This window comes from Microcaecilia unicolor, chromosome 4 (assembly GCF_901765095.1).
Source record: "Microcaecilia unicolor chromosome 4, aMicUni1.1, whole genome shotgun sequence".
Lineage (NCBI taxonomy): Eukaryota > Metazoa > Chordata > Amphibia > Gymnophiona > Siphonopidae > Microcaecilia > Microcaecilia unicolor.
Window position 1 is genome coordinate 58,885,942 of NC_044034.1, and position 20,597 is coordinate 58,906,538.

Consider the following 20,597-nt stretch of genomic DNA (forward strand, 5'->3'; position numbering starts at 1 on the left):
CATGAATTGTGGATATCCTGAAAACCCAAATGGCTGGGGTCCCACTAAGTTAAGAGGAACATTTTTCAGAACTTGAGTGAATTAGGTATTTATATTCATTATAAGTAACGCCAACTTTTATCAAGGACTTCATACTGGATTGAGATCCACCATCTCTACCAACTTTAATATTAAACAACCTAACGTAAGACACAGACCTAGCAGTCCAGTGGCAAGGTGAAGACTATCCAGTCTTTTGCAGACAGTGCCATGTGTATGATTATCTACCAGTCAGTAAGAGGTTGTCATATAAAGGAATAGGAGACAGTGCAACTGCACCAGGGCCCAAGTAGTAAGAAAATGCTTTAGCACTAAACAACTCATACCTACTTTGCTCCAATACCATTATTTTCTCAAGGTTCCATACAGTATCAGTTAGGCCTTTCCTCCCCACAGGTCAAAGACTGAAGGGAACCTCTGCCCTCCCACCCCAATGGAATTCTTAGCAGAGGAGAGCCCAGATGACCATTGCTCCATCACAGGGAAGAACTGCAAGTCCCACCACTCTCTCTTCTAAATTTTAAAAAGAAGAGGGTGCCAGAAATATGGATGTATCTATCACAATATAGATTTATTCTAGTAATTTTTGTACCAATATAGTCAAGTTGGGCCAGGAGGCTCCAGCAGCTCACCCACACTACTTGTTTAAAGCAGATGACCTTACTTACATAAAGAATCATGCACACACCATTCAGATAACTGCCACCAATTTTGTTTCTCCATTCATTATCCATGAATTTTCCCTAGCATCTCCATGGCTCCTCTGGAAGAAGGATGATGTGCAAGGTTAATCCACAGCTTCACCTTTATTTTTTAAGCAACCTTTCTTTGGGCTTCAGCCACAATTTATTCCTGCTGTTGCATACAGAGGAGTCACACCTTGTGCCATCATTCTTTTGCCTGCTATTGCTCTCTCCGTTACTCTTGACTTTCATCAATCTTTTAAGACAGGTATATTGTCCACATGCCCAGTGCTGAAATAGAAAGTTCCCTATCCGTTATTGCTACAAAAGAGCATTAGACAAAATTTTGATGACAAGAGTTCACGTCCTGAGAAGCATAGCTAAATCCATTTGATATGGACTCTCTTCCTTGAGAACTCAAGCTTCAGTTAATCAATTAGTGCCATCAACCTGTCATTTTGTCCAGCCCAATAAACACATACTTAAATATATAAATACAATAAAACTTCCATTGTGAGAAAGCTACAATAAGGTCAGACATCAATCCATGACACTCCTTCTGCTCTGCTGGCCTAGACTCCCAACTATTAGTTTGAACTGTATGGCTGTACAAGGATGGAAAGGCAAAGCGGAAACCAGGCTCAAAAAGAGCAGGTTAACTAAAAGAGTGTGTGTGTGTGTACACAATTCCCTGATGATACTACAAATAACTATGCAAAATATTTTCTTTCCCCACCCCCAACTTCACACAGGACTAATAAGCTAGATATGCCTTAGGAGCAGATTAAGGAGCCCAGTAAGCATACAGAGAAGCTCACAAAAACAAAGCTACCACCACAACTTGTCAAAACTGATCACATCCTTCCTCTCCTTTAACAACAAATGCCATACTGGGTCACACCAAAATCAAGCCCAACCCTCTCTTCCTTCCCGTTCACATTAATTGATTTGATTACTTTATTTATTTTTTGTCTATTAGATTGTAAGCTCTTTGAGCAGGGACTGTCTTTCTTCTATGTTTGTGCAGCGCTGCATATGCCTTGTAGCGCTATAGAAATGCTAAATAGTAGTAGTAGTAGTATTAGGCATATTTTCAAAGCAATTAGCCTTCCAAAGTTCCATAGGTTTCTATGGAATTTTGGAAGGCTAAAGTGCTTTGAAAATATGCCTCTATGTCTTACATAATACCCAATTCATGCCACAAGAAGTACACTATAGATCCATGTCTTGAAGTCCCTTCCTAGGGAAAGTGGTAGACCTCAGAAAGTTACTTGGCTAAAAACCTCTCTCTTCCCAAAGACTGCTTCATAATAATCCATCATGACTTCTACTTCCTAGTATCATCTGTTATCCTTTCCTTTAACGTTTTTAGTCACATGCACTACACCAATGGTCTCTAATGCTTCTCTTACCTCACACTATCTGCTTTTGTCTCACCTAGAATGTAAAACGCACTGAACCCTGGAAATGGGATATTAGCGGTATACAAGAACTAAACTATTTATAGTCTTCTCTAAAAAAATTGACCAAACCCCTTTTAAACCCAGCTATGTTAGAAACCTTGATAACATCTTCTGGCAAAAAATTCCACAGCTTGCTAGAAAAAAAAATTATCCAATTTGTGTTAAATCTGCTATCAGCTTCATGGCGTATCCCCTAGCCTTGGTAGAACTTGAAAGCATAAATAACTATTCCTGTTTGTTCCACCCTGCTCATGATTTCCTAAATCTCTATCATATCTCCTCTCAAACATCTCTTCTGTAATGTGAAGACCCCCAATCTGTTCAGCATTTTTTCATAAGTGACCTATTACATTCCTTTTATCATGATTGTTGCTTTTCTCTGTACATTTCCCCAATTACACTATGTCTTTAGATACAGGGCAACCAGGACTGCACACACTACTCAACATGCAGTCATACCATAGATGTATAAAGAATATTTGCTTTTTAGATTACTACATCACTGGGGATTTCAAGGTATTGTCCACAGTGACAACTTATCACCTAGAACATAGCACTGGGTAAATATACTTAATACTGATGCACATAGCGAGAAACACTTTACACTTGACCAAATTAACTTTCCTCTCCCACTTTAATGCCCAGAAAGATGTACCAGATAGGGAGAGATTGGTAAGCTCGACTCAGGAGAGGGAGCTTAGAAACATAATGGCAGATAAGGGCCAAATGGCCATCTGGTCTGCTCTTCCCCAGTAACCATTACCTCCTCCTCTTTCTAAGGGATCCCACATGCCTGTCCCCTGCTTCCTTAAATTCTTACACAGTCTTCGTCTCCACTAACTCCACTGGGAGCCCATTCCACACATCCCCCACCCTTTCTGTGAAGGAGTATTTTCTTAGATTCCTCTCAACTCCTTCCTTATGCCCTCTCATTCCAGGGTTTTCCTTCATTTGAAAAAGGCTCACCTCCTGTACATTGATGCCACTGAGGTATGTAAACGTCTCTATCATATCCCCTTTCTCCTGCCTCTCTTCTAGAATATACACATTGAGGTTTATAAGTCTGTTCCCATATGTTTTAATGACAGAGACCACGTACCAATTTTGTAGCCACCTTCTGGACCTATTCCATCCTGTTTATAACTTTCCATAGGTGCGGTCTGCAGAATTGCACGCAGTACTCTAAATGGGGCCTCACCAGAGACTTATACAAGGGCACTATTTCCTCTTTTTTCCTGCTGGTTATCCCTCTCCTTATGCACCCAAGCATCCTTCTGGCTTTGACAGTTACTTTTTCTACCTGTTAGGCTACCTTAATGACATCAGGCACAATCACCCCCAAGTCCCACTCTTCGTTCGTACACAGAAGTACTTCACCCCTGATATGGTAATGTGCCCTTGGATTCTTGTAACCCAAGTGCATGACCTTGTATTTCTTAGCATTAAATTTTAACTGCCAATTATCGAACCATTCTTCAAGTTTTGCCAGATCTTCCCAAGATCCGTCTTTCGCAGCCTAGTACAATCCCTCGTACTCAGCCATCTGGATTACTGCAACTCACTTTACGCAGGTTGCAAAGAGCAAACACTGAGGAAACTTCAAACGGGCCAAAATACGGCAGCCAGACTCATCTTTGGAAAGCCAAAATATGAAAGTGCAAAACCACTACGAGAGAAACTGCACTGGCTTCCACTCAAAGAACGCGTCACTTTTAAAGTATGCACGTTAGTCCACAAAATCATTCACGGCGAAGCCCCAGCCTACATGTCTGAGTTAATAGACTTACCACCCAGAAACGCCAAAAGATCATCCCGAACCTTCCTCAACCTTCACTTCCCCAATTGCAAGGGCTTGAAATACAAGACGCTACACGCGTCAACCTTTTCTCACGAGCACGCAGTTTTGGAATACACTGCCGCGCAACTTAAGAACGATCCACGAGCAAGCTTCCTTCCGCAGATTATTGAAGACCCATCTTTTTGAAAAAATTTACGGAAAGAGCCAAAACACAAAGTCTACACTCACTGTTCACTAATGCATCATACATCCACTTCTGAACTCTCATCCCCCGTAATCTCACATCACTCATACCTTTACTCACAGAAATATGCATACCATATGTCTTTATGCCTTATTACCGCCCTTTAAGCTCTCATTGTCTCCTTCCAACGTTTCAATGTTTGTGTTCCATTGTTACATTCCTTAACGACACTTCGATTGTCTCGCATAACTCTGCACAATGTAATCCATAACCAATTTGTAACAAACTGTATTTCCATCATTCATCTCATATTGTAAGCCACACTGAACCTGCAAAAAGGTGGGAAATGTGGGATACAAATGCAATAAATAATAATAAATAATAATGTCATCCACACCCTTCGGGGTGTCCACCCTATTTCAGAGTTTTGTTTCATCCGCAAAGAGACAAACCTGACCAGACAGTTCTTCCATAATACCATTCACAAAGATGTTAAAAAGAGCCAGCCCAAGGACCATTCTCTGTGGTACACCACTGATAACATCCCTACCTTCAGAGCAAGCTCCACTTACCACTACCTTCTGTTTCACCCCATTTTACCAGTTTCTAACCCAGTCAGTCACTTTAGGTCCCATACCGAGGGCACTTAGTTTATTGATCAGTCAGTCGCCTGTGCAGAGCTGTGTCAAAGGCTTTACTAAAATCCAAGTACATCTAGTGCCCCTCCCACGTCTGTTTGGTCACCCAGTCAAAGAAGTCAATCAGATTCGTCTGACATGACCTGTCTTTAGTGAAACCATATTGCCTTGGGTCCTGCAGTCCATTTGAGAAACCTCACAATCCTCCACTGTACAAGCATATCCATTATTTTACTCACCACCGAGGTCAGACTGACAGGTCTGTAATTTCCAACCTCCTCCATATTTCTGCTCTTGTGCAGAGGGACTACATCTGCCTTTCTCCAATCTTCCGGGACCACACCAGAATTTAGGGAAGCATTAAAGAAGTCAGACAGCGGAGCCACCAAGAAATCTAGTTCCTCGAGTACCCTCGGATGTATCCCATTAGGCCCCATCGCTTTGTCTACTTTTAGTTTAGCTAGCTCCTCAGGAACACAGTCTTCTGAGAATCGGTCCAGGTCTACCATACATCCTTCCCTATTAGCGTTTGTTTTCTGAGGTCCTACCCCCGGACTTTCATGCGTGAACACAAAACAGAATTAAGCAGTTCAGCTTTACCCTTATCGGATTCTACATATTCCTCCCCCATAGCTTTGAGCCTCACAATGCTACTTTGGCACCTCCTCCTGTCACTTACATACCTGAAAAATGTATTGTCCCCCAATTTTTCTGTATCAGCTATCTTTTCCTCCATTTGCCTCTTGGCTTCCCTGACAGCTTTTCAAGCTTCTCTTAGCTTTTCTAGGTATTTTTGCTTGTCTTCCTCTTTGAGTTGTCTTTTATAGTATGAAGGCTATCCTTTTTCCCCTTATCTTTTCAGCAACTACATTTGTGAACCACAGCAGTCTTCTTTTTCTCTTACTTTTATGTAATTGTCTAACAAAGTTTTGTCATCTTTAAAATGGCTCCCTTCAGTTTTGCCCACTGCTGATCTACTCCATTCAGCTGTTCCCATTCAATTAACTCTTTCTTGAGAAATTCCCCCATCTCAGCAAAGTTAGTTCTTTTAAAATCTAGGCTCTTCAATCTTGAAAAAGTCCTCTCCTCCTTTGTCTAAATACTGAAACACACCATTCACTATTCACTAGATGCCAAATGATCTCCCACCGTAACATCAGAAACATTGTTCCCGTTTGTGAGCACCAGGTCTAGAACAGCTCCATTTCTTGTCAGTTCCGTCACCCACTGCTGAAATAATTCTTCCTGTAGAGAATCCAAGATGTCTTTGCTGCTAGACGACCGTGCAGAAGGGACGCCCCATCGACATCTGGCATATTAAAATCACCCATCAGTAGTATTTCCCCTTTCCTAGCTATCTTGTGGATGCCTTCAATTAAGTCTCCGTCCAATTCTTCTAACTGTGAAGGTGACCTGGATATTATACCAATGTAAATATATTTTCCTTTTCCTCTTGCCAATTTAACCCACTGCACTTCTTCCTTACCCCATACATCTTGCAGGTCTGTGACATATTATTCTTAACATATGCCACTCCGCCAACCTTTTTTCCTACCTTGTCCTTCCTAAATAGATTATAGCCAGGTACAGCTATATCCCAGTCATGGTTTTCTGTGACCACTACTAAATCCAAGTCGGGTTCTATCAATGCAGCATCTAGATCTGGACATTTACTTTCCATACTACAGGCACTGGCATACCAGGCTCTCCAGATGTTGCTTTTTTCCCACTTTCTGGTATTTGATGGCTCACCTTCCCAAGGTTTAATGACTATGGGGCTTTCCTCACCTATCCCCAACAAATTTAGTTTAAAACCCTCTTTAGTACATTAGCTAGTCTGGTACTGAAGATACTTTGTCCCTTCCTTGAAAGACTGACATCATCACCACTCACTAGCTCTTGGAAAATCACCCCGTGGTCTAGGAAACCGAAGTGCTTGCATCAGCACCATCCACGTAGCCACACATTTAGCTCCAGGATGTGAGCTTCCCTCATTCAGCCTTTACCTTGGGGGTGATGGTGTCCGAGGATCTCAAGGTACCGAAACAATGTGACAAGGCAGTGGCTGTGATATAACCAGAAGAAAGGAGGTGTTGATGCCCCTGTACAAGTTGTTGGTAAGGTCCCACTTGGAGTACTGTGTTCAGTTTTGGAGGCTGTATCTTGCTAAGGATGTAAAAAGACTTGAAGTGGTTCAAATAAAAGCGACAAAAATGTTATGGGGTTTGGTAGCAAGACGTACAATGAGAAACTTTATGACCTGAACATATATACCCTGGAGGAAAGGAGAAACAGAGGTGATACAGATGGTCAAATATTTGAAAGGTATTAATTCACAAAAAAAAAACCTCATGAATTGAGATTGAAGGAGGGCAATTTAGGAATAATGTCAGGAAGTATTTTTTCACCGAGAGGGTGGTAGATACCTGGAATGCCCTCCCGTGGGAGGTGGTAGAGATGAAAACGGTAAAGAAATTAAAAAATGTGTGGGATAAACATAAAAAAGTCCTGCTTAGAAGGAATTGATCCAAAGAAGCTTAGCAGAGATTAGGTGACTACACTGGTAATTGGAAAGCAAAGCCAGTGCTGGGCAGACTTCTACGGTCTGCGCCCTGAACGTGGCTGAATAGATTTGGATGGGTTGCATGTGAGCTTTTCAGGGGCTTCAATGACTTCTAAAGTTTTAGAACAAGGACCGTGCCAGGCAGACTTCTGCAGTCTATGCTCTAAAAATGGCAAGGCCGAATCATACCTTATGAAATGAGCTTATCTTTTTGGGCTGAGTGGGCCATACAGGTCTTTACCTATGACTGCTCACTTCTATTCTGTGCTTCTTACTTTTTAATCAATTAGAAAGAGAAATGGGACTTGATATACCGCCTTTCTGAGGTTTTTGCAACTACATTCCAAGTGGTTTACATATATTCAAGTACTTATTTTGTACCAGGGGCAATGGAGGGTTAAGTGACTTGCCCAGAGTCACAAGGAGCTGCAGTGGGAAAAGAACTCAGTTCCTCAGGATCAAAGTCCACTGCACTAACCACTAGGCTACTCCTTTGTTATCCCCAGCTCTTGACTTTTTATTTGAAAAATTTCTATACCACCTATGACTAGGTGGCTTAAAAGATAACACATTATTCAACAAAAACAACTACGTGCATACAACACAATCAATTACAAATTAGTTCAATTTGTCATAAAATAAAAAAAAAAACAGTAGTTTTCAAAAACTTTGCGAACTACTGTCTTCTAAAAAGCCAAATACACTACAATCAACCAGCTTTTCTCTATCCACATTCGTTCACAACTTCAAAAACCTCTAGCCCCTTTTCCAAGCCCATGCTGCCTCTTCCCTATTAAAATTTTTAATTATCTGATCAATAATCTAATTTTTAACAATTGCTTCCATCATTTTTACTAGTGTCAGACTCACAAATATGAAGTTACTTTTTACCAACAAGTTCTTGTTCCACGATATTAAAAACGGAGGACAGCGCCCTTTCTCCTCATTCGAGACAACCCCTCAAATTCTTACCCAGCACCAGGCGCGCCACATCCGACGGCAGCAACATACTTCGGTTGATACTCGTAGCCCAAAAACATATACTGTTTCTTAGAACCACAATACACTCTTAAACGCACCGCCTTCCGCCACAAAACCAAAATGGCGGGGAAATCTGCAGGTTACTCCCCCGGAAGTAATGATATAGTTCCGGGCCTCTTTTGTCGCATTCTGGTTTTTAGTGGATCAGTTGAAAGATAAAAGCAATATAAGATCAGAAAGCCCGGGTGACTGACAGGTCGATTCCTCTTCATTCTGTTACTATCCTACTTCCAGGACTACAGCAACAATCTGAACCCCAAACAACAAGTGCGAAGAACGCTCTCAAGCCCTAAAAGCACCGGAAAGCTCCATTAGTCCCACCCTCCCTAACGCGTATTTCCTTCTGCGTGGGAACGGGAAGTACGTGAAAAAGTGGGCTGGCTGGACCTGTCCTGTACAGTATTTGGGAACACGTGTGTTGTTTACCCAATTCGCGCGCGCTGTAGTAGTATTGCTGCCGGTGTTTTGGATTGCTGTAGCGGCCCAGGAGGTAGGGCATGGGCAGTAATGCTGTTAGCAATGGTAGTAGTACAAGGGAATGGAAATTGGCTTGCCCCTGATAATTCCCATGTTCTTTATACTGCTCCGGCAGAGGAGGTGGCGTACAGCCAGGTCTGTGCTAGAAATTTGAGTGAAGTATTAGCGAGTAGTTTTGACTAGGAAAGATTATTGGTTGTAGGTTTAAGGTGCAGCTACTCCTAGGTTTTCTCTATCAGTGTTTGTTGGAAAACCGTTAAAGTGTACTGTTGGCCAACTTCTCATTGTGTATTGACAGCAATTACAACAGAGGAAACGGGCTTCTCTCGTATGTTTTCCCATATTTTGGGCTATTCACCGAGAATGATAAGTAGTAAGGAAACCGTACCCCATCCTTGATGATTTTAGAATTAAAAACTTGTCTGAAGGTGCCCTTCTTTCTAAAACTTGTTTTCCCCTTATTCTTTAGATTGGCTCTGATTCTGTAGTTAATGAGATTGTAGGCTGTGGCAAAATGTAATTTAATGATTTTTATAATAGAATTTTTATTTAACGTACATCTGCCGTCATTTACTATGTTACCATTTGATGGGTAGGATGTGGGCCTTCTGCGCTGTAGTTAATGAGATCGTAGGCAGTGGCAAAATGTCATGTTATGATTTTTATAATAGTTTTTAAAAAATTATTATTTAACGTACACACTGAACAAATTAAATTCTAGTCTGCAGGGATGTTTCTGCAATTATTTCCACTATGTAGATGCCATGATGGGTTGGATGTGTGATTTCTGTTAAGGATTTTTGTCTCCAAAGATCTGTTGTTATAGATTTGCCAGTTTCGCGCACAGTATTCTTACACTGTGAAGCAGAATGATAGAAGATAAACATGGCTAGATGAAGAAAACAATGCTGAACTTTTATAAAGATGCCTTTTAATGGTACAGTAAGGATGTACATTTGTTTGATGTGACGTTTTCAGTTTCACATGGTTGGCAATCAAAAAGTTGCAGAAAAAAAATTCCTGTTTTTAAATGAACTGCACGTTCTTTTGAAAGAATGTGTGTATTATTAGCAAAGAGTGCACACTAGTGCTGTCTGATTCAGTGAAAACGTTTTTGATTTGATTCAGTTCTTTAAAGCTACTGTGGAAATGAGTAGGTTTGTGTGTGTTTATATTTATGTTGTCAATAGTTTTATTAACAAGTTTTACCTTATAGTTTGTCAACAGTAATTGAACAAGGGCTAACTGTAATATGAACAACTGTTATTGTGAGCACCCATCACTTAACAACTGAATATGCAGTGTATACAGACCATTAAGCAAAAAAAAAAAAAATGACTGGCAGGAAGTAAAAAATTGCTTTGTCTTGGCATACAACTAAAAAGCATTTAAAAAAAAAACCCCAGCATCCAACATGCTATGGAAAAGGAGAAATACGATGTGATCACAGGTGCAAGAGAATCATCATGCACATTCAATAGAAATCTAAAAAGCTTTTAGAGAAAATTCTATTTCGTGCCTTTACCACAGGAATGATGTCACTCAGAATTAGATACTCTGACAAAGTACAGGTCACATGAAAAGGGTGCTCATAAGATCAAGAAATCCCATTAGTACCACATTTGTGTGGATAACTACATCTGCACAAATGGCCATCTTAAATTTAATCGCACAGACCAGATAGTTGGCCACAATTCTAGCCAGTTAGCTGTCTCTGAATATCAAATCAAAGTTAAGTGGTTAAAATGAATTTTGCTTCTCAGTGGTTCTTTGAAATCTTTAAATTTTATTCAATTCTATCTGTATAAAATTTACTATTAAAGGAGAGATTAACTAAATGACTACAAAGAGAGTTATGCAATCCAGAAACCCAAGTTTAAATCTTATCTCTCATCACAGTCTTCTGTGCCTTTATAACAAGTCAGTCCAATTCGTGCAGCAGAAGTGCGCATAAGCTGCAATACCTTTTAAAACTGTTGTTCTTCTCCAGCAGTGAACAGGAGCAACTGACAAACAATACACTGCTCCCATTGGCCCCACAGCCTTCCCACTGGCCTCTTCCCGCCTCTGTGGAAACAGGAAGTTGCGACATTGGGAAGGCTGTGCAGCCGATGCAAACAGTGCCCGCCCGGCTGCTCATGCTGCCGGTGAAGAACAACAGTTTTAAAAGGTACATGGGGGAATCGAACTATCGATTCGAATCATGAATTGGACCCGAACAGGATAGGGGCTACTGTCAGCAAACGCACACTTTCCATTTGACTGTGACTGCATTTCCTTTATTCATTCCCAAGCTGGTCTGAATCTTGAGGGTCAGAGTCATGGTTGCATCAGCCCTTTAAGTTCAGCCTTCATAAATGAAATCTGCAGAGTTGCAGTGTAGACTTCTGTCTAAATTGTGATAATATCTACTTCTTTACACATTTATTTTTAATCATTGTTTATTTATTTATTTATTTGGAGGGGAAAAAGGCTCTGTATGTCCTCGGTCATAGGTATACTTTTTTATGACTCACTGGACTCCAACTATCACTGGCTACATTCCTCCCCGTAAACTCCGCTCGCTGGACAAATCTCTCTTGTCGTCCCCCTTCTCCTCTACTGCTAATTCCAGGCTTCGTTCCTTTTCCCTCGCGGCACCTTATGCCTGGATTGGACTTCCTGAGCCTGTACGCCTAGCTCCACCTCTACCTGTTTTCAAATCTATGCTGAAAACCCACCTTTTCACCACTGCTTTTGGCTCCTTACTCAATTCCCCTATCCTTGTTCCTTCTCACCCAGTACTTTCCTCGCCCTTAATTGTCTTGTCTGTCTGTATTTTTAGATTGTAAGCTCTATTGAGCAGGGACTGTCTCTCTGTGTCAGGTGTTCAGCGCTGCGTGCGTCTGGTAGCGCTATACAAATGTTAATAATAAAAACCTCTGGGTTTTTTTTTTTTTACTTTATCTGTATTTCATTTATCTTATAGCATATAGCACTTATCTTAGTTTCACCATCCCACAGGGTCCTGTTTCTCCTCATAGGGCTTTTTCAAGGAAGGACCTGGTATATATGCTTTTATCTCCGTGTACTCTTGTCGTCTAGTGTCACAATTTTGTCACTACATATGTGTTTATGAAGCAACTCGTTGAGTCTAAGTAGTGAAGTTCCTGAAAGCTTAAAGTAAACTTCTGTCTACACATTCACATCCCATTACTGTTTAGAAGATGACTCCTGGTGCAACAGTCCTTCAGAATCTCTTAGTTTTAGAATCCAACTCCACCCTCATGGACCCATTTTGTTTCTGTTCCAGGCTGCCAAACCCTCCATCCACAAAAAAAAACCCCAAAACAAACAAACCCTCAAAGGTTTATGTAAATAGAAAAGTTTTATAACCTTCAGTACATACTCTTGGTCATATCAAAGTTCATCCATGTTCTATTTCCTGTTGCATGCTTATTTGTGTTTTCTTGGGGTTTTTTTTTTGTTGTTTTTTTGTTTATGGCACCTGGTAGCAAGAGATTCCTATCAGTAACAATTTTACATCCTTCTTGTCCTCAGAAAACAAAGCTGGTATACTGTAGTGTAGCAGGTGTTCTCTGAGAACAGCAGTATGATTATTCTTACCACCCTCCTCTCCTTTGAATTGAATTTTATCAGCTAGCCATGATAGGCTGACCTGATCCTGAATGACAATGACAAGCGGGAAGGTGTGCACATGCACAGTGAGACACTTTCAAATGCTTCTAGAATAGTTGGTGGGAAGCATTTCCTGTGCAGTAAGAATATTGCAGCCGGCTGTACGCATGAGAACATCTACTACAAGAAAGTAACTTTTGTTATTGGACCTCTAGGAGGCCTATTTCTACATTGTGATCAGAGCCAAAAAGCAAAGTCTTCCTGTTCTTTTGTGTTCTAAATCAACATTTCCAGTTTCAGGCTTACCTGCTTGGGTTGGCTATGGCCCCAAGAACCTTTTTCAATTTCTAGATGGTCTTGACAGCCTATCTTGCTGTCGAGTCTATCCATATGTAGATGATTTGTTAATTTGGGTCGATTGTGAAAGAGATTCAAGAGTCGTAACTATGCCAAGCATTGGCTGGTACTTTTGCAGAGGCTGGAATACGTCAGGGTCCTCTTCAACACTGAGCATGGCATGGTGTTTATAACCCAGAAATGGATGAACAAGCTCCCAGATCAGAAGACGTCTTTCAGTGTACAGAGGTCTCCTCAGGCTAGGGCTGTATGGCAGTGACACTAAGATGGTTCCTTGTGCAAGAGCATGCATGATGCCACTGCTTTGAGTACTGTTGTCTCTCTGGTCTCCCAAATAGTATAGGGTCAGAATCCAGCTCAGCAGGAATTTTAGGAACTGGTTGGTGTGGTGGGACTCTCCAGCTCATCTACTCAAGGGGGTTCCCTTGGATCTTTTGGATTAGGTGGTGGTAACCACCTACATGAGCCTGGGGGAATGGGGAGCCCACCATTTGAGAAAAGATGCACAGGGGCATTTAAGAAGCCTTCTGGAGACTAGGGCCGTTCATTTGATTGAGATATCCATCTGTTTCTGCAGGAGAAGGCATTTGTGGATGCATTGGATTCCCATCAACTAGTACTTCCACCCCTGCTGTCTGCTTGTTATGAATCCACCAGACAGCATTCTTTTTTTATGGCCGCTAAGTTATGGAATGATCTTCTTCTGTAATTAGGGTGAAACATTGTACACGCATTTTAAGTCTGCTTTGAAGACACACTTTTTGGGGCTACCTTTGGCACCTCGTAACATGGCTCTGATGGAAAATTTCTGCTGCATATATATCTATCTTTTTATTGAGGGGGGGTTGAGTACTTGTGTGGATTGTGATCTCTTTCTTGGTGTGAGTCCTTTTGTTTCCTGTTTTTAATGGCATTCCTTTCGTGTGTGAATTGTGATCTCTTTCTTGGTGTGAGTTCTTTTGTTTCTTGTTTTTAATGGCATTCCTTTCTTGTGTGGTAATTTCTTAGTCTGTAAACTGCTTTGGTTTTTTGCTGGGTAAGGTGGTATAGCAGTTGATAAAATAAACAATGCAGTGGCTATGTCAACCTGAACAAGCAGGGTGGGACTGAGTGTAATGGTGGCACAGGAGATCAACTGGATTTGCTCCAGGCCGGAATTCTATCTAGAGGCAATCTCGTCAACCTACGTTGTGGGAGCAGAGAATTTGCAGATGCTCTCTGGGTCCGAGAGAATGGGTGTGGAGTCCCTCAACTTTTCAGATCCTAGTGGATTGCTACCTCATTTTGAACTAATGGAATGCAAAATGTCCCCTCTTCTTCACCTGTCAAAATGAACAGGACTCGGAGGGATCAATACCTTTCTCCAGCCTTTGCTAGAGGTGGAACTCCTGTATTTTTTCTCTTCATGGTCCTTGATGGGCAGGTCCTTCATATGTTTTGCCATCCCTTTCTGGTAATCCTGGTAGTTCCATATTGACCCTAGCATATGTGTTATGTGGACCTGGTTCAGTTGTGGATGGAGACCCTGGTCTAACTTACATGGAGGCCCGGAATCCTATGGCATGGGCAAGTGCCAATGGAAGCTCTGGATCCCTTTTGGCCCTTGAGAGGTAGATCCTGAAAGGAAGAGGCTACTTAGTCTCTGTTGTTGCGACCTTGCTTCATGCTCAGTGTTGGTTGACTTCTTAGTTGTTGGGACCTTGCTTCATGCTCACTTTTGGTTGAATTTTTGGCATGTGTCGACGTCTGGTGGATGCTTGAATGATGGTGTACAGAGCAGTGCCTATCTCTGTGGTATTCAGACCTGTCCTTAATTCTGACTTTCTTATTGTGTGGTCTTGATCAAGGCTTAATTCACTGAAAGTTCAAGTGGCGGTCCTTTTGTGCTTTTGAGATAAGATTAATGTCTCTCCCTGACAGTGCAGGCAAATGTAGTTTAGTTAACCAGATAAGCCCCTGTTGCAGGGGGTTGTACCTCCTTGGGACCTCAGTTTGGTCTTGTGGGCCACAGCCAATCCACCCTTTGAGCTTTTGAAGCAGGTCTTTCAGAAGGATTTGTCCTTGAAGATGGCCTCTTTTGGTGGCTATGTGTTGGGCCAGGAGAGTCTCACAGCTGCAGTCAATTTCTTGCAGGGATCCATATCTGTCCTTTTTGGCTGACTCTGTTTCCATTAGGATGATGCCTTCCTTTCTTTTAAAGGTGGTTTTCCCCTTTCACCTGAATCGGTTAGTCTTACTTCCTGTGTTCTCCGGGAAAGACAAACACACGAACAGTGGATCCAAAAAGAGTCCTCTCACAGTTGGTGTCTTCCTAAACAAGGTCTTTATTCAAATCAATAAAAACAACCCGACACTTTGATGCAAAACAACTTGTAAAGCAGATGATTCACAGTCAAATATCTGTTAACAGAGATATCTCAGTCAGATCAATAGACCCCTGACGCAGGCCTTCACGGCCGAAACACGTTACGTGTCGGGTTGTTTTTATTGATTTGAATAAAGACCTTGTTTAGGAAGACACCAACTATGAGAGGACTCTTTTTGGATCCACTGTTCGTGTGTTTGTCTTTGCTTCTCCTGTGGAAAGAGATCAACTTCTGTGGGTGTTTGCTTCTCCGGGAAAGAGAAATCAAGTTCAGTATGTACCCTTTATAAGCTGGATATCTGCAGAGTTCTACTGTAGTACTTAAAAGTGACAAATTCCTTTTGAAAGTCAAACAAGCTTTTTGTGTGTGTAGGGGGGGGGGGGGGGGTTGTGTGTGTGTGTGTGTGTAAAGAAGTGGCCACAGAGTCTTAACTTGCTGGATTATGGAAATGAGAGAAGTGGCTTATATTCCCAGCCGGCAAGAGATTCCAGTTGGGCTGTGAACTCATAGACCTCAAGCAAATTCTGGACAGAAGTAGTCAACCCAGAAGACAACTGCAGAGCAGTGACACGGTCGCATCTGCATTCTTTTTCTGAAACATTACATGATTGATGTCCAAGCCAGAGGCAACAGATAACACATTTTGGCAGAGTAGTCTTGTGAGATGGGGGGAGGGGACCTTGTTGCCCTCCTGAGGAACAAAGCTTTGTACATCTTGGTACAAGCTTTGGACTGATTTAGCAGGATGATAAGGAAGGTGAAATTTATCCTTACCTAATAATTTCCTTTCCTTGAGTTCTACTAGACCAGTCCAGAGCCCAACCAGGAAGACAGAGGAGTTGGGGAAGCCTTCAGGTTTGGGCCACCCTTCAAGTTCTCTATGCCTTTGTTTTATTGCTATGGGGTCTGTGGTGCATTCATTATGTATATAGTTTGTTTGGTGTCATGAAACGCCCAACACTCACCTGGGTTTAACTCTTCAGCCACCTGGAGAGTCTGTCCCCAGCACTGCTCAGGCCTGCCTACACCTGAGCATGTGCTCTATATTGCACCCTCCAACCACAAACTGGGTCCCGCTTGCTTCTGGGCTAGTGTCCCACTCAAGTTATTCACCGGTGATTTCTAGGACACTGGGGCCACACTCCCAGGGGTCCCACAGTTCCAAAACACAAACCACCAGGATTCTTAGTCCAGTATATCGGAGCTGATAAACTAATAGGTTTATTATCACAGAAATAAAACAGTGAACAATATAAAACAGGTGGAAAAACAGCAAGCAATAACAGGTAACTGAATAAGGTTCAATATTAAAGCTATCTAAACACTTTGTTACTACCTGGGCAGTTTCAGGAAATGAACTGCTCACAGGTCTTGAACAGGGCCTCAGGACAGAGATGATTACTCTCTGCACGGCCTCTCTGAGACTGAGGAAAATCTATTTCCTGGCTGGTTTTGAAGTCCAGGACCAATTGGAGCCCAGAGCACCAACTTTAAAAATCCAGTGGCATTGCAGGTTGCCTTCCCACAGGGCTAAAACTGAAAAAGAAAATAGTGGGTTTTTTGCAACAGTTTTAAAATAGAAAACAAACATCACCTGCTGGCCAATCAAGAGAAATACACTGCATGAAAAATTAATACAGTTCACAGGCTTGAAAACCCCCTGTTTTGCCATAGTTGGTTATTTGGTTTTGGAATTAACATACTGAGATTTCCAGGCTGCACCACTCTCTATTGGTGATGTCAGTGAAATAGTTCAGATTTTTTCTCTAATCTGATGGTAGGGCAATATTACCTATCACTTTGGACTGGTTAACCAGATCTCAAGGAAAGGAAATTAAGGTAAGAGTACATTTTTATTTTATTTTGTTCTACCCTGCTATCATTCTTCTGCTGAGGATGCCATCCTAAACTCACTTTAGTAGCCATTCTAGAGGTTGGCTACTAAAATGGTCAGTGAACATCATAAAGTATAGAGGGTCAATCCTGGCACAAGGAGCAAGCATTTTCAAAGCTTGTATATTGTGAGATAAGTGCAGCAAGCCATGAATTGTAAAAATGGTCATGTGCAATGCTATGCTAGCATTGTATAATGAGTGGCATGTCATGTGGAAGGTGTTCATGAGTTGTGCTGTATATATAAAATATTAAAAATTTGAACTACAATATTTGCTATTTCTTTAAAAAGTGATCTTTTTTAAAATTATTTTTTTAATAAGTCAACATTTGTACAGAGAAGGTAAATCTTATTCATCATTATTTCCTTACTAATATAGAAAGAAACCCATTCCCTATCCCCAAGCACATCCCTACTCCCTCCCCCCCCCCCCCCCCCCATGGCATTGCTAGATGAAGCCAGACCTTATTCCCCAATGAAAAATTTCCAGGAGACCTGGTTCCTTCTGGTCTCCTGGAACCAGCCAAGCTCAAATATAAATCCTGACTGTACCCTTCCCCGCCCTCCCCCATGTCCCCCTTATCCCACCTTCAACTCATATGCTGCTCCTGCCACTTCTTTATAAGCGCAGTTGATTTAACAAAAAATCTATGACCCAGAGGTGTCAGTGTGTGAATAAAATAAATGAGCAAAAACTTCTGTGTATGTTTATGAGAGGAAGAGGCGTCCTGAGCTTCCCACATGGCACAGGCATGCACCTGTTTCCACCAACTCCAGAATGATGGAGCTTCTGCAGATGCCCAGGTCTGCATTATGCATTTAATTGCCAGCAACCTCAATTTTCGAATTAAAAAGTAATTTTCCCTTTCCCTCCCAGAGTCTTGGTATTCCCAACAAATAAGTCTGAGGAAGTAAAGAAAGTGTCATGTAAAGGGTATGCCCTAGATATTGATGGAGTTCACTCCGGAAAAGCTGGATCTTCTTGCAGCTCCAGGCTGAATGATAGAATGAATTTTCCTTATCAGTACATTTAAGGCACTGTGTGGTGGTTAAAAACCCTTCATGAAATAGTTGCAGTTGGGAAATATATGCCCTGTTTATGAATCTAAAGTGTGTTTCTTGCAGTGTAGATGTTTTCACCATCTGTGGCGTTTTCCATAAAGCTACAAATATCTTCCAGTTCCGTAAGGGGGTACCCAGGTGCCATTTCAAATCGATCTCGTAGCCAGCCATACTCCTTGTCTCCCACTTGACTTCTAAATGCCTTGTGAAGGCCCGCAATAGATAGTCTCTCTTCTACTAAGGAACTAAAAAAAAACAACCCTGTAGTTTTTCCCCCATCTTCGCCCCCAGTGCCGACCGTAATTAACTGCTATTGTAATTGTGAAGAAACAAGTGTGTTTTAAGCATGTGAAATGTAATGACAATGTTAACAAAACTATGTAAGCCACATTGAGCCTGCAAATAGGTGGGATAATGTGGGATACAAATGCAATAAATAAAATATTGGATATTTTCCTGTATTGTTCTGGTGTATTTCTCCTGTTTGTCCAGCAGATGGTGCTTGTTTATGCTTAAAGCTGTTACAGAGGACTGACTTGTCTTTATTTGGCATATACCGTATTTTTCGGACTATAAGACGCACCGGACCATAAGACGCACCTAGGTTTTAGAGGAGGGAAATAGGAAAAAAAAAATTTTCCTTTTTCCCTCCTCTAAAACTTAGGTGCTCCGGTGCGTCTTGTCCGAATCCCTCCCTCCGAGTTTGGGATCGCCCTCCCCCCGGCCCTGTCACCACTTCTCCCTACTCACGTCACGCGATCTTCCCTGGTGGTCTAGTGACGTCGGGGCAGGAAAGAGGGGGCTCTTTCCTGCCCCGACGTCACTAGACCACCAGGGAAGATCGCGTGACGTGAGTAGGGAGAAGTGGTGACAGGGCCGGGGGGGAGGGCGATCCCGAACTCGGAGGGAAAGAGGGAAATCTCTACCTTCGGACTATAAGACGCACCCCCCATTTTCCTCCCAAATTTTGGGGGAAAAAAGTGCATCTTATAGTCCGAAAAATACGGTAGATACTAGGAAGTGCCTATAGTGATGTAACCAGTTTTTATTTGGGTTCTGATTGGCCTGGAGTTTGAAATTACCCAGTAGTACTGACTGTTGCTTCAGTCTTAGCCTGGACAAAGAGGGAGACAGATCTCTTTGCTAAGGCTCTGTGAACAATTATATATCCTTATCTTCCCAGGTATTGTTTAGCCAGTAAGCAAATGTTTTGTTAGTGTTATAATTGATCCATAGTTCAATTGTTATTGTATGCTAATTGCATATTTTTTTTGTTCATTGCTCCAGTTTGAGAATAAACATGTTTGTTTGTTTGTTCTGCCTGTCTGGACTAATAAAGAATCCTGGTGGGTTTGTGAGTGCTTTCCGGGAACTGTGGCACCACTGGGAGTGTGGCTCCAGTAACCTAGAAAACACTGGGGATAAATGGAGAGCGGGAAACTCACCCAGAGGCAGTTGTGACCCAGTTGGTGGGAGGAGGGTGTTAGTGTAGTGCACTAGTGACAGGTGCAAGCGGACCTGTACTGTGGATAGACCCTCTAAGTTGCAGCGGGGTAACCCCAGGCGGGTGGCTAGGCATTTCGTGACAGTAATGTTTCAGCTGACAATAAGCAAAACGGTCTCCCCATACCCTGGTATTTATGGGGATGAGATCATCTAAGGACTTTATTGTGCCCTCTGAAATAATCACATGTTCCAAGAAAAGCAATCCCCTAGCCTCCCATCTGACAAGTGCACTATTTTCTCTTGTGGACACGAAATCAGAATTACCACGAAGAAGCAGTTGATTGGTACTCTGCTGGTCACCTCCCAGCAAGCTAACCAAAAAGTTCCATTCATCACTTTTAGGACGGAGAAGCATACTTAAACCATAAAGATGTGGCATCGTCTGATAGGAAGCTTGTAGTAAGGAAAGGAAGTGGTAAGGAGAAAACAATGCTGTTTCGTAAGAAATAGGAGTGTAATCCTGATCCCCAGTAATCCAGTCAAATGTCGTAAGAGGCATGTAATAGTATATAGCCTAATGTTAGGTAAACCAAGACCTCCTATAGCCCAATTATCCATCAGTCAAGGGAGTCAGATCTTTTAGCTTTCTTCCCCGCCCAGCAGAATCTAGCAAGCAACCTATCAAGGTGAACAAGATCCATTTTTCAATAACCGTAGGGGAACAGTTTGAAGTAGATAGAGCCACTTGGGAAACACAGTCATGCTAATCAGATTATCCTTTCCATCAACGACAAAGGTAATGTATGCCAGGCTTCCAGCTGACGTCTGGTCTTTTCCAAAAATTGGGAAACGTTTACAGAGCCATACTCAACTACACCCCCCGGTAACAAAACATGCCAGTTGCCCGTTGGAGGGGGAAAGTGTGCCCCCAAAGTCGCCGCATCAGACGGCAGTGCAACCGACTTCTG

At 42.0% G+C, this 20,597-nt stretch overlaps 2 protein-coding genes across 5 annotated transcripts in view; one reads left to right on the plus strand and one right to left on the minus strand.

Annotated features, from left to right (window-relative positions):
* Window positions 1-8,700, minus strand: part of LOC115468503 (protein NPAT) — a 111,229-nt gene extending 102,529 nt beyond the window's left edge. For 3 of the 4 annotated variants that reach the window (XM_030200265.1, XM_030200267.1, XM_030200264.1), the window contains exon 1: window positions 8,341-8,700. In XM_030200265.1, coding sequence (XP_030056125.1) covers window positions 8,341-8,377 — 37 coding nt within the window. In that variant the 5' untranslated portion in view covers window positions 8,378-8,700. The remainder of the gene's footprint in view (window positions 1-8,340) is intronic. The other variant, XM_030200266.1, reaches the window with a different exon arrangement.
* Window positions 8,701-8,822: 122 nt separating this feature from the next.
* Window positions 8,823-20,597, plus strand: part of ATM (ATM serine/threonine kinase) — a 293,334-nt gene continuing 281,559 nt past the window's right edge. Inside the window, 1 exon segment of the mRNA XM_030202389.1 lies at window positions 8,823-8,899. The gene's annotated coding sequence lies outside the window, so the exon portion shown is untranslated.